At 52.7% G+C, this 12,915-nt stretch overlaps 1 protein-coding gene across 1 annotated transcript in view; it reads right to left on the reverse strand.

Moving 5' to 3' along the window:
* Positions 1–12,915, reverse strand: part of SLC25A13 (solute carrier family 25 member 13) — a 105,672-nt gene that overhangs the window by 26,072 nt on the left and 66,685 nt on the right. Inside the window, exons 10-13 of the mRNA XM_036759762.1 lie at positions 11,902–11,983; positions 11,468–11,626; positions 1,758–1,810; positions 1,570–1,650 (exon numbers count right to left, since the gene is read on the reverse strand). Coding sequence (XP_036615657.1) covers positions 1,570–1,650; positions 1,758–1,810; positions 11,468–11,626; positions 11,902–11,983 — 375 coding nt within the window. The remainder of the gene's footprint in view (positions 1–1,569; positions 1,651–1,757; positions 1,811–11,467; positions 11,627–11,901; positions 11,984–12,915) is intronic.

The raw sequence follows: 12,915 nt of genomic DNA on the forward strand, positions 1-12,915 counted from the left end.
AGGACAGCTCCATCAGGCTCCTGTGTCTGCCCAAAGTAATGGGGGCCTGTCCTGGCATCTGGATCATGAGAAAGAGATGCAAAGCCTCTGCCACGATGCAGGGGCACAGTGGACGTGGGCACAGGAAAACCCGAGTGAGAATCTTGCCCCAGACGCTTATTCGCTCTGTGATCCTGGGCAAGTGGCTTAACCTGTTTGCCTCGCCTGTCAAATGGGGACACAGTACCTCCCTGCCAGGGTGCTTGTGAAGTGCCTGGCACACAGTAGGTGCTGTCGTGTGAACCACACCCTTCTGCTTGGTTTCCTCAACGATCCCCCATAAAATGGGGGTCAGCAGCACCTGCCTGTAGTCGCTGTGATGCCTACTGCAATATGTGGCACGGGGGGTCAGGTGCCCTACGCAGAGGCCAGGCAGAGGTGGTGGCCAGCCTCCATTAAAAGTGCAACTGGGACAGAATCAGGCCTTTTAAAGAGTGGGCTTGACTCCCGTCAACCCAGACTGGTCTCTCCCCTACAGTGAAGGGTGGCTAGCTCCCAAGGCTGGGGGATACCTAGGCACAGGAAGGGATGCCTCAGTGCCACTTTTCTCCCCCCGGACTAGGGCCACGATCTGAGAAACCTGCACCAGAAATGATGGCCCAGTATGACGGAACCTGAGGATGGCAGCCAGCGCTCTGGGAGGGACTGGCTTCTAACTCCTTCATAAAAGGAAAATCACTCTTAGGACACATTCATGGCCAAAACTTGGCGCAGATTCTCCTAATTAATTTTCTACCTTAAAGACCAAGAGAACCTCGCCTTGTATTCATGCTGGCAGTGCCCTGAGAGCTCCCTTGAGAAGAGTGGCATTGCCTCAGCCAAGATCCCTCCGAGCGGCTGGAGGGTGGATGGCTCCCCACCAGCTGCCTCTCCTTTCAGCACACTAAAGGCACCCTCTTTTCCCCAGACGTCTCTGGAGAACTGTGACAGGTCATGATCAAACGCTGTGAGAGGTCAAGCAGGAGCCAGGCCCATCCCCTCTCAGAAGAGTAACTGAACACTAAATCTGCCACCTTCCTGCCTCAATGAAATCACCCATGACTGAAGGGGGACAGATAAGGGGCTGCATCTCCTCCAAACCTGCGCTGACCATGCACCCGGGAGCTGTGCCTACACCCCCAGCCTCCGCCCTGTAGGGGGACAACCTCATCTCTAAAGGAGATGCCCCGTGGCTTTGGCAGGATACCCTCATCTCTCAGCAGAGCTGGCCAGCAACAACAAAACGGATGGGGTTGGGAACCTCAGAGCCACCTGGGACACACTGTGGAGTGAGCCAGGACATGCCAACCACCCTGCCCGGTGCTCAGAGGGGAGGCCAAGGTGGACCAGAGCAAGAGCACGTGCAGAATGACCCCAGGTCTGAGGCAGCCAAGCAGAGACAGAGCAGACACGGGATGGACGCAGCAGGCAAGGCCAGGGTGTTTACCGGTCTCCAGCAGGAGGGGCTGGTGCTGTCCTACGGCACAGGCTGCCATAGTTGCATAAATACAAGGGGAAGGAGGATCCGCCGGAGCCCACACGAGTACTCACACAGCCACCAGCGAGGATTTCTGCTGCCAAGGGGATGGAGCCGTCTTTGCGCTCAAACTTGTCGCGGACAAAATCATTGACCTGAAAGACAAGACGGCGGAGACCCTGAGCAGTGAGCCCCAGCAGCATCCCTGGGTGAACACACACAGAGGGATGGAGGGGGCCCCACCAGTGTCCCGCACACTCACCGTGAGCTTGATGGCCTTCTCTGGGGCGACTCCCAACAACTGCGGCAACAGACCTGCAGGCCAAAGAGCATGGGCACATTGAGAAAGAAAGCGCACCCCAGGTAGAGGGCAGGAATGGTTCCAGCTGCTCACTGCCCTCCTGCGTGGAAGCCGCCTCACACAGACTGCCCCCCGAGAGGTAAAGGAATCCACTAGGTCTCAGCCTTCGGGGACAAAGGGCCTGGGTTCAAACTCTGGGTCTCGCTACCTGCCAAGTGTGTCATCATGGGCCAGTCCCTGAGGCTCCGTGGGCCTCAGTTTCCACTTTCAGTTCTACCACCACTGTCCTGGAAGACGCAATGAACCAACTAAGAATTTTTCACCCTTCTGTCATCCCTAACAAAAGAGAAGGCTGCTAAACTAGCCTCTGAGCGCTGCAGACACCAGATCTTAGGCTCGAAGGTCACCATCAAGGCTGTTTGGTATTGGTCAAACAAACAAAAAAACTCAAAAGCTAATCAGCCCAGAGTCAGGTAATCAAGACCCCAGAAGCACCAAACAAAGCAGAATCTCAACTGCACGGAGGCTGTGGGAAAACGAGGGAGTGGTTTGGCAGAAAATAGGGTCAGACCAAAATCTCACACCACACGCCTGGGATCAGCTCCAAACAGGTACATGCTCTGGACAGAAAAGGATGCACACAGACACAGAACTACACATAAATACAGGCACACGGGCACGAATGCAAGACAGTGTCTTATACGACTAAGGAAAGAGGGAAAAGCCTGCTTTTTAAAGATGCGCTTTGGCTGATGTCTGGTTTCTGGCATTGCCATGGCGTTCCCCGGTCTTCTTCCCCTCCACCTCGCAGGAGAGCAAGCCTGTATTCTATATGACAAATAGTACTCAACAAAAAATAAAAAAAATTTAAAAACACCGGCACAGCTGCTGGGAAAAGTCTACAACGGGTAACGGGCAAGAGGCACGGACCTCCCACCTCCCTCGCCAGGGACAGGTCCCGCCCCTTCTTCGGAGCATTATTCCTCTCTGCTACGCCCCCATTCTCTCCATTTCTTAGCTCAGTGCCAGTTCCTACAGAGCCTTTCTCACCCACCTGTAACCAGAATGGCCTTTGTTTTCTTTGAATGACTCAGCTTACCTCATTGAGCCTCTGGACACTGTGGCTTGCTCTTCCGGGGCAGGAAGCCCAAAGAGCATTCCAGGAAGCAGACAACTTCCTGGGTGATGAGTCATGGGGCTGGCTGAGGGGAGGTGTTAGCTCCAGAACCTGGTCTACGCTAGGGGGAGGGGCCAAGTCAAGAACCAATCGGCCCTGGTCATTCAGGCAGCACTTGATGATGTCAAAAACCCTATAAGAGGGGAGAGGACAGCTTGAAGCTCTCTCTTTCCTTTTCCGGTTGGTGTGGGAGCAGCGGCAAGCAAGCGTGACTCTGGGCCAGCTCTTGCTCTCGGGCTGAGCCCAGATGTTGGTAACTATGAATTGTATTGGGTCTGTCTGTTGATATGTGTAATTTGTTTGTATTTTGGTTTTGAGGTTCGGGGTGCTGGTTTGTTTTTCCCCTGAACTAAATGAATGTTTTGAACCTCAGGGTGCTGGTTTTTTCCCCTGAAGTAAGTCAATGAATCTGTATGTGGTCTGTCTGCTGATGCTTGTCTGTATGCTCCCCTGAACTAACTAAATGCTGGTGTTTTCCCTTGAACTAAACGAATGTTGTCTGTATGCTAAATGAATGCTGGATTAAAGTAAGCTGGTCACCCCCTTCACCGTGCTTTCCTTGTTTAAGCAGATAAAAAGAACCTGTGCTTTCCCCGCAGCCTCCTGGGTGCCGGCTGTGGGGGAGGGATCTTACGCCCCCACCGAAGCTGCTAGCTGGGCTGTTAAAACACCACCTCAGTTCTTAGGGCTCAGACACTTTCCATGACATTTCTGTGCCTCCCCTGGATTAAGCCACGTGCACTCAATGCCAGAGCTAGTTCTGGTGTGCGCAGGGCCTTTCTTTTTTTTTACCAGTGGTCTCCTGGAACATACCTCAGGCCCAGTAATGGAATCTCTGGGTCAAAGGGTATGGGCATTTTAGTTACTTTACTGCACAATTCAAAAGTTTTCCAAAATGGTTGTACCAACTTACTACTCCACCAACCATGTACCGGTACGCCCATCTTCCCACAGATCCTCCAACACTGACCACTGCAATCTTCTGTCATCCTTGTCAATTGGTAGGGTGTAAGGTAAAACCTCAGGGTTGTTTGGATTTGTAGTTCTCTTATTAACAACTTGGAGCAGAGGTGTCAATATGTGGCCCATAACACTCCTGGGAGTAGCCCTACGCAAATTAAAATGTATTTGGAAAACATTTCTCAAAAATAAATAAAAACAGCAAAATGCATATTGCCATGTGGTTCCTAAGTCAATTTTGCAGCCCCTATACAGGGACCCTTACATACAGCTTATGGGTCCCTGTTTTCATTTGTGTTTGACACGGCTGATCTGGAGCATTCCTTCACGTGACTGAGAACAAATGCTGCGCACGTCTCTTTTGGAAAAGTTTGTTCACATCCTTTGACTAGCCACATGTATTTCACTGTTTATGTATCTTCTCTGCTAAACCCTTATTAGAGGGAAAGATTTTCCCCATTTGACTGCTTCCCGACTTATCCTAGGTTCATTAATGTTGTCTGCGCAAAAGCTTTTCAGTTTCATGTAATCCAAGTTAATTATTTTCTCTTTTGTAACCATCTCTAACCCTTGTTTGGTTAAGAATACATCTCCCACCCATAGCTACAAGAAAACTTTCAACAGTCTAATTGTTAATATTGATTAATTAACCATTAATATCGTGTAAACGTTCAGAATGTATTGTGGAGTGTGGTATAAAGTGCTGGTCGAAGCCCAGTTTCTGCCAGACTGCGTTTCCACTTTCCCAATAGTCTTGGTCAAACAGGGACGTCTTGTCCCGACAGTTTGGATCTTTGGGTTCGCTAAACACTAGGTCACTGGACTTGTTTACTTCTGCAATTGTGTGTCTAATCTGCTCCATCCATCAACCCGCTTCTTAGTCAGGACCAGATTGTTTGGTTAAGAATACATCTCCTACCCATAGCTACAAAAAGACTTTCAATAGTCTAATCATTAATATTGATTAATCAACCGTTAATATCGTGTAAACGTTCAGAATGTATTGTGGAGTGTGGTATAAAGTGCTGGTCGAAGCCCAGTTTCTGCCAGACTGCGTTTCCACTTTCCCAATAGTCTTGGTCAAACAGGGACGTCTTGTCCCGACAGTTTGGATCTTTGGGTTCGCTAAACACTAGGTCACTGGACTCATTTACTTCTGCAGTTGTGTGTCTAATCTGCTCCGTCCACCAACCCGCTTCTTAGTCAGGACCAGATTGTCTGGATGACTGTTACTCTGCTGTTTTTAACATACCAAATGATTTTGACAAGTGCTGCTTTATCATACAGTCTGAGATGTGAGATGCTATTCCCCCTTTATCCCTACTTCTTTTTATAATGCCCCTAATATTCTAGATCTTTTGTTTTTCCAAATGAATCTTATTATCTTATCAAGTTCTATAAAGCTTCCCTTTGATAACTTCATTGGTATGACATTAAAAGTGTAAATTAACTTTGGTAGCGCTGTCATTTTCATTATATTGGCCCAGCCCAGCCATGAGCACCAAATATCCCTGCAGTTGTCAGCCTGCTCTTTACGGAGCCCTTTGGGACTGAATCCATGCGTGTGTACCACTTCGGAAGGCTGACTCTCAGATACTTGATACACTCTGTAGTTATTCGGAAGGACATTTCCCTTTCTAGTTTGGATTCTCGCATTTTCTTATTATTATAGAAATGTTGATTTTTAAGGGTTTATTTTGTAGCCTGAAAGTTTGCCAAAAGTTTTTAACTGTCTCAATTAGCCTTAGGATTTTCCAAGTAAACCCATCATGTTATCAGCAAATGGGGACAGTTTTATTTGTAGAGGTGACATTTAAACTAAACACGAGATAGGGGTGATCACCCGATCACATAAATAGTGGGGTACAGTCAGAGAACCTGAGTTCGAATCCTATTTCAACACTTCACTTTTGTGACCATGGGCAAGTCACTCCATGCCTGAGGCACCTTCCCGCTCTAGATCCTATAATGAAATGGCCAGTTTTAGATACACGTAATTGAACAGTTTTTGCATGAAGAAAGTCAATACAACTAGAGCCAGAAGGGATGAATTTACCTGGGAGAAATACTTCTAGCAATGATCTTGGACCAGGACCTGAGATCACAAAAGAAGACTGCCACAGGGGCAGCTCCCCAAAGATGAAACTGAAGCCATCAATGATGGCGTGAAAGAATACTCCAAATCTTGAATGATAAGAGAAATGAAACCAAGAAAATTCAGATTTTCCACCTGAAATCCATCAGTCTGGTGAAACCACAAAGGACAAAAATAAAAACTGTCAGCGGGGGTTGGGGGAAGACAAGCCAATTAATACACTGTTGGTACAACGTCATTAAGCTGTACATACCCTTTGACCCTGCAATACCATTACTAGGCATGTGCCTCAAGGAGACTAAAGGCTGAACATATTTAAAAAATGATCACTGCACTTTTTGTTAACAGCAATGAACCAAAAGGAAAAAAAGGGAGTGCCCAAATGAGCAATGATGGAATAATCAAGGCAGAAAACGGAGTTCTGTTGTCTTGAAGAAGAAAATGAAGACCAAAGATCCAGCCAAGCCTGGCAAGAGCTGTGTGAGCTGAGGCAGAACCAGGAGAACAGCGACCACAGGAACTCCTAAGAACACAAAACCAAAGGACTTCAGACCACTGAGGATGGGGGCATGACAGACATGGCCATCATGCTGGCTTTTTCTGCTTGATGGGAGCTGGTCACTAGGAAATGAGAAAAGGCACCAATAACCCCAGGGCTGGGTGGCTGGGCACCAACTATGCGCAAGACACCAGCCCTGCTTTCATGGAAGGCCAAACCACTACAGTGGTCAGGGAATGCAGGAAGGGCCACGAGCAGAACTGGGCGAGTCTGGCCTTGGGGCAGGCCCATCTTCATATCCTCAGGCCTGGCCTACAACAGGCCCCCAGCAAAAGCAGACATGACCCATTCGCAGTCCTCTTGGAGCTCACTTTTGAGGGCAGGCAGGCTGGCGGTGAATAGGAGACACCATGGGAGGAAGGAGGGAACAAAGACGTTTGGAGAAGAGAGGAGACCCCAGCTGCTCTCCTTGTGTTCAGCTCTACTGTCAGAGGGACGTCCCTTTCCAGCTTCCTTCTGGTTCACAATGAGCCAGCCACCCACTGCAAAGATGTGACTTTCATCTGGATTCCCATCACAGAGTGCACCCGAGTGCACGACAGTGCCAGTGTCCTTCCACAAACACTGTGTCTCTTCTCTCTCACAAGCAGGCTTTTTAGGGGGCTGCGCCTCATACCCCTCTGCTGCCTGGAACCCCAGGAGGGCCAGGGGAGTAGCCATCACTTGAGTTACTGGCCACTTGGCTGGTGTGGTGGGGCAGCCCCCTTCTCCTTCGGGGTCCCCTCCCTGCAGCCCCCAGAGGCAGCCTCGGAGCTTCACTTCCTAAAATGATTCAAACAGGCTGGTCCCCAGGCCCAGGCCCCAGACCAAGCAAACAGACCCTAAGAGAAAGGAGGCCCTTTCCACTCCTCTCTTCATCTTGGCCAATTATCTTTAAAGCTCGGAAAGCTTTCATAAGATAAAAGGGGGCATTGTCATCTCCACATTCTCTAGTGACTCAGGCCTGTCCACAAGGGCAGGTCAGGAGGGAGGGAGGCACAGGCATCCTCTGGCTGAGTCCAGGCTGGCCACTGCCTCTCCCAGGATGAAAGGAATCAGAGAGCTGAGAGATCAGAATGAGTGCGTCCTGGAGTGCTGGGACACTGTGGGGATTTATACCAAAGTCATTTTGTTCTGGGAACACAGGAAGCTTCGTCTGCCCAAGCACCAGGCCTGCTCCTCAGCAAAAAGGCTCCTTTTAGGGACCAAGCCCCAACTCACTGACAAACGATTGTTTTTGAGAGCTCAGTTAGACACACATGGTCCCTGCCGTGGGGCTCCCTCTATCCGCAGAGCAGGGGGGTGTCTGCCAAACTGTCTGGGGAGACGCATCCCCCAGGAGTTCGGAGACCCTGCAGCCCACTGGCACCCTGCCCCCGGGAGAGCATGGTGCCTGGCACTTAAAGGCTGGACCCTCAAGTGGCTGATGCCAGGATTCTCAGAGCTGACATAAACAAGGGGCAAGCTGACAAAATGCCATTTGAGAAATCAGGACAAGCCTCTAATGAGTGGGGTCGGGGGGCCAGTCCCAGCTTCTCCTTTCTCTTCAGAATGGAGTTTCCTAGCAGGAATCTTCTCCAACTTGAGGCCTCTCGGGAGAGCTGGTCATCAGGTGGTTAGCGTGCAGGGGAGAGAGAGACAGGAGCATGGTGGCTCAGCATCCCCGCTTCTCTCCTGCCCATGGCCCTGGGTGTTTTCAGTAGGAGGGGAGCTCCTGGAGGGCAGGGATCGGGCATTTGCCTTTCTGAGTGACAGTGCAAAGAGTAAGTGCTGAATTGACGCCTGACTGACTGATGTGGTCAGGGCCAGAAGAAGCCAGCGGTGGAGCAGGCAGGGAGGAGAGTATGTTGGGAGGTGCCAACGCTGTGAGTCGGACTCCAAACTGGGAGAAGTGGGGGAGGGAACTTGGTTCCAGGGAAGCCCTTCTGTTCAGGGATGAGGTGAGCACAAGCAGGCAGCTCCTCTGGGGATTCTGACTCCAAGGCAGTGCCCCGCCTGGAGAGGCACCACCGTCAATCACCGGGGTCAGTGACCTTCTATGAGATAAGAAGGAGAAAAGATCAAAAGCCCCTGGAAGAGGGGGAGGGGGTTCCCCGATGAACGGTTGCCTTGTTTTGAGAGGAAAGGGCTCCACAAAGCGAGAATGTGGCCCTTCCAGGTGAAAGCCAGGGGCAGCAGGGGGCAGGAGAGGCAAGCCCAAGCAGGGACCTTCAGGGGGGCCATGCCATGCTGCAGTCAGGGATTGGCTTGAAAAATGAAGACCACCAAGGTTCCTGATGGTGCTTCGAGAAGCTGAAACCAAGGGCATGGACAGCCACGCCTCTGAGGTTACCTGGGCCTTCCTGACACGGTCTTGTGAGCCAGGGAAGTGGGCACAGTGACTGGCCAAGGGCCCTTGAGGGTCACTCAAGCCTGAAGGCCTCGGAAAGAAGGGCCAAGGAGAGGCCAGGTCAGGACAGGAGATGAAGGAGGGTCATTCTGAGACAAGGCCAGCTGATCCTGACAGCATCTGTGTCTGAGCATGGGAACGTGGGAGGGTGGGTGCCCCAGGCCTGCTGTTCAGAAACAGACACAGGGGAATATGCCGACCCTGATGGGGAGAGTGTGCTAATCAGATGGGGATAGTGATGACTGGAGACACTGGAAGCTTGACGTGTCAAAACTAAACTCCTCCTCTGTGCCCCTAAACCTTTCCCTTCCTATTACTGTGAAGAGCAACACCACCCCCTGCACCCGGATTCCTCACTCACCCATCGGCCAAACCCAACCTGGCACCAAGTCCCATGCTTATGGAACACCTCTGTTGGGTCTCCCCTCCAACATGCCTCTCACAGCTCTCCCCTCCAGCATGGCTCTCCCCTCTAACATGCCTCTTGCGGGTCTCCCCTCCAACAAGTCTCTCATGGGTCTTCTCTCCGGTGGGGCTCTCCCCCCCAATGCAGCTCTCACAGATCTTCCTTCCGACGCAGGTTTCCCTTCCAGTGCGGCTTTCGTGTCCCCTTCGACGTGTCTCTCTCGGGTCTCCCCTCTGGTGCAGCTCTCCCCTCCAATGTAGCTCTCACAGATCTTCCCTCTGACGCGGGTTTCCCTTCCAGTGCAGCTTTCGTGTCCCCTTCAACGCGTCTCTCTTGGGTCTCCCCTCTGGTGCGGCTCTCCCCTCCAACGCAGCTCTCACGGGTCTTCCCTCCAATGCAGGTTTCCCTTCCAGTGCAGCTTTCATGTCCCCTTCGACACATCTCTCTTGGGTTTCTGCTTGCAGGCATCTCTCTCCAATGCGCCCCACCTCCTCTGACCCTGCCCCACACTGGTGCAGACCCTTGTCCCCTCACACACACAGCTGCCAGGGGGGGTCTGTCTGCCTCCAGTCCTTCCCCAGCCTAGTCCATCCTCCCTTCAGCTACCAAAGTGATTTTCCTAAAGCCCAGGTCTGACCACATCACCACACCCCAGCCAAATAAACTCCAGCAGCTCCTTGGTGGCCACCACATCCACCACCTAGTGTGCCCCTGCCACCACCTTACTGCCCACCATGTGCCTCCTGGCTGGTCCACCTCCCGGCTGCAGGCATTATCCCCAGTGTCCTCCATGTTTGGAATGCTCTCCCAAGGACTCCTGACCTCCCCAAATCCTTCTCCAGGAAGCCTTTCTCACCCAGCCCCTCCTTAATTTCAGTGCCTTTCCTTGGCTATTGCCAATTGACCCTGCATGGATCTGGTTTGTCTGGTCATTGGCATGTTGTCTCCTCATTAGACCGTGAACTTCCTGAGGGCAGCATCTGTCGTGCCTTTCTTTATGCACCCAGCACTTAGCCCAGGGCCTGGCACTCAGCAAATACTTAATAAATGCTTACTGATGCCAGGTGAGGAAGAAGCTAAGGTGGGGCCTGCCCAGGCAGGTCCTACACTGCTGTCAGCCAACACAGCAGGGAGAGCTGGGCAAAGCCCCTAAGAAAGGGGCATCCCCTGTGCTTCGGCCCGAGGAGGAGCCCTGTGGATTCTGAGAGATGGACCTCAGAGCAGCGTGGTGTGCCTCGTAGGCCCCATCCAGCCGTGACTGAGCCAGGGAGGGACAGAAGACTCAAGGGCCCTCAAAACAACAGAGAGAGCCCCTGGAGCTCCAGGCCAGGCCTTCCAACCACCTCATGTCCACCACGGGGAGGCAAAGAAGGGAAGGTCCTTCTGGGGCCGATCCCAGGGCCCACAGATTCAAAGCTGCACCTTCTCGGAGGCTGTCAAGTCCAGCCACATCAAGAAGCCCTAGGTTCAAATCTGCCTCAGACCCTGACCAATTGTGTGTCCCTGGGCGTGTCGCCCATCCATTAACAAGGATGCGGATAGCACCTCCCTCCCTTCCGGGGCTGGTAGCAGATCACACGAGGGATGCTGTGCAAAGCTCTTTGCCAACCTCCGACAGAGGAGCGGTCAAGTGAAGTATCGAAGGTCCTACCAGGCCTCCGAGGACAGCCTGTGGCTGGGGTACGCTGGCACCCTCTGAGCAACCTCCACTCTTCTACAGCTCCATTACATGTGGGGCGCCCCCTCCTCCCACGGCTGGACATCCCGCAGGGGAGGCATCGAGAGCTCACTGAGACAAAAAGATGGTGGATTCCTCCGGAGCCAAAGCTCACTCCGGAATCCAGGGATATGCACAGACAGGAGAGACTCGAGCTGAATGCTTCTAAGGAGGGAGGGAGCGGCTCAAATACGGCCTTGGAACTGGGGCCTGGAGGGACGGCCGGGAGTAGAGGAGGAGCAGACGGGCACAGAGATGCAGCCAGAGGCCCCGCAAGCATGATAGATCAGGATGAGGGCTGGGGCCGGGCAGGGGGCAGGGTCTTGAGTCTAGAAGAGAACCTGGAGCACGCACCCTCATGCCCAGGACCCCAAGACACGGCCACTGACCTCTGTATAGTCCAAAGAAGCCTTCGTAGCGCAGCACTTTCTTAAAACAATCAAAGCTGTTTTTGTACATCAGCTCTCCCACCAAAGACCCTGTGGACCGCTGGTTCTGCATCCGTGTCTTCACCAGGTCAATTGGGTAGACTGCAGTAGCTCCCACAGCTGCAATGGAACAGAGATAAACGGGGGTCCAAGAAGAAGGAAAGGGGCAGGGGGAGGGGGAGGGGAAGAAGGGGAAAAGAAAAAATCTAGACAGTCCCCGGCGTCTGTCCTGGACAAACCCCAAAGGTGGGGGGGGGCGGGGAGAAGGGGGAGGCAGGGTCCGGCCGGGCAGAGCCTCATTCCTCACCTGGCTCTGCCTCCTGGTACTTGAGGGGCAAAGGGAAGGGAGGAGAGGAAGAGGAGAAGGAGAATGTAAACATTCGCTGAGGACTGACCTCCAGCAACAGAGCCCAGGGCGAACCTGTAAGCGGACTCTGCTACGTGGATGATAAACGGGCGAGGGTCTCCGGAAACCCTCTGGAGAGATGGAGATGCGTCAGAGCCCCACAGGCCAGATGTCAGGAGCACGGGCGCCGGGGCGAGAAAAGAGGAGAGAACCAAAGAACATGTGAACAACTTCACCCGTGCCGCACCACGCCATGCTGCGCCAACGCCATGCTGTGCCACGCCACGCTGTGCTGCGCCACACCACGCCGTGCCACACCAGAGGCCCTCCTCACCCCAGCACAAGGAAACAATACCTAATGCCTTCATTTTTTAAACTACCCCTGATCAATGGCTCAGAAGGCAATTCAGCAAGCAGGGCTGGCCCAAGGACTGAGCATGGCCTCACCTGCCACGGCTGCCTGCCCCCTCCATGGATGCCCACTACATTGCTCAGGAGCCACTCAGAATAGATAGCATTTTCAGAAAAAATAGGATTTTAGGCATAATGACATTTACACCTTCAAAACTTTGATATTCTTTGACTGCAAAAGTCTGAGGCCAAAGGGTCAGACAAAAACTAGGCTCATGCATGGAGTAACCCCAATAGGTGGCTAGAGGGCGCCAGGGCCTGGATCTGGAAGCCCTGAGTTCAAGTCCAGACTCCCCTCCTGGTAGCCCTGTCTGCCTCAGTCTCCTCAGTTGGTAATAAGAACCCCTATCTTCCAGGGAATCTCTGGCATGTGCTTCTGAGCACTTCCAGGACCACAGCAGGTCCCTACAAATGTTCCCCTCCTAGTGAGGAATCCAGAGGCACCGGAGACATGCACCCCGATCAGCAGCCAGGGTCTCGGCTACCCAAGATCTGTCAGAATCCCAATGCACATTCTGGCTCACTCTGCCTCTGGGCGGCCTGCCACCTGCTTCCTGCAGCCATCTGGCCAGGAGCGAGGCCCGTGGGTCAGAAACAGCCAAATGGGCTTGGGGTGTGCAGCAGCCCCCAGTGCCCTCTGCCTGCCCTTCAC

This window comes from Trichosurus vulpecula, chromosome 5 (genome assembly GCF_011100635.1).
Source record: "Trichosurus vulpecula isolate mTriVul1 chromosome 5, mTriVul1.pri, whole genome shotgun sequence".
Lineage (NCBI taxonomy): Eukaryota > Metazoa > Chordata > Mammalia > Diprotodontia > Phalangeridae > Trichosurus > Trichosurus vulpecula.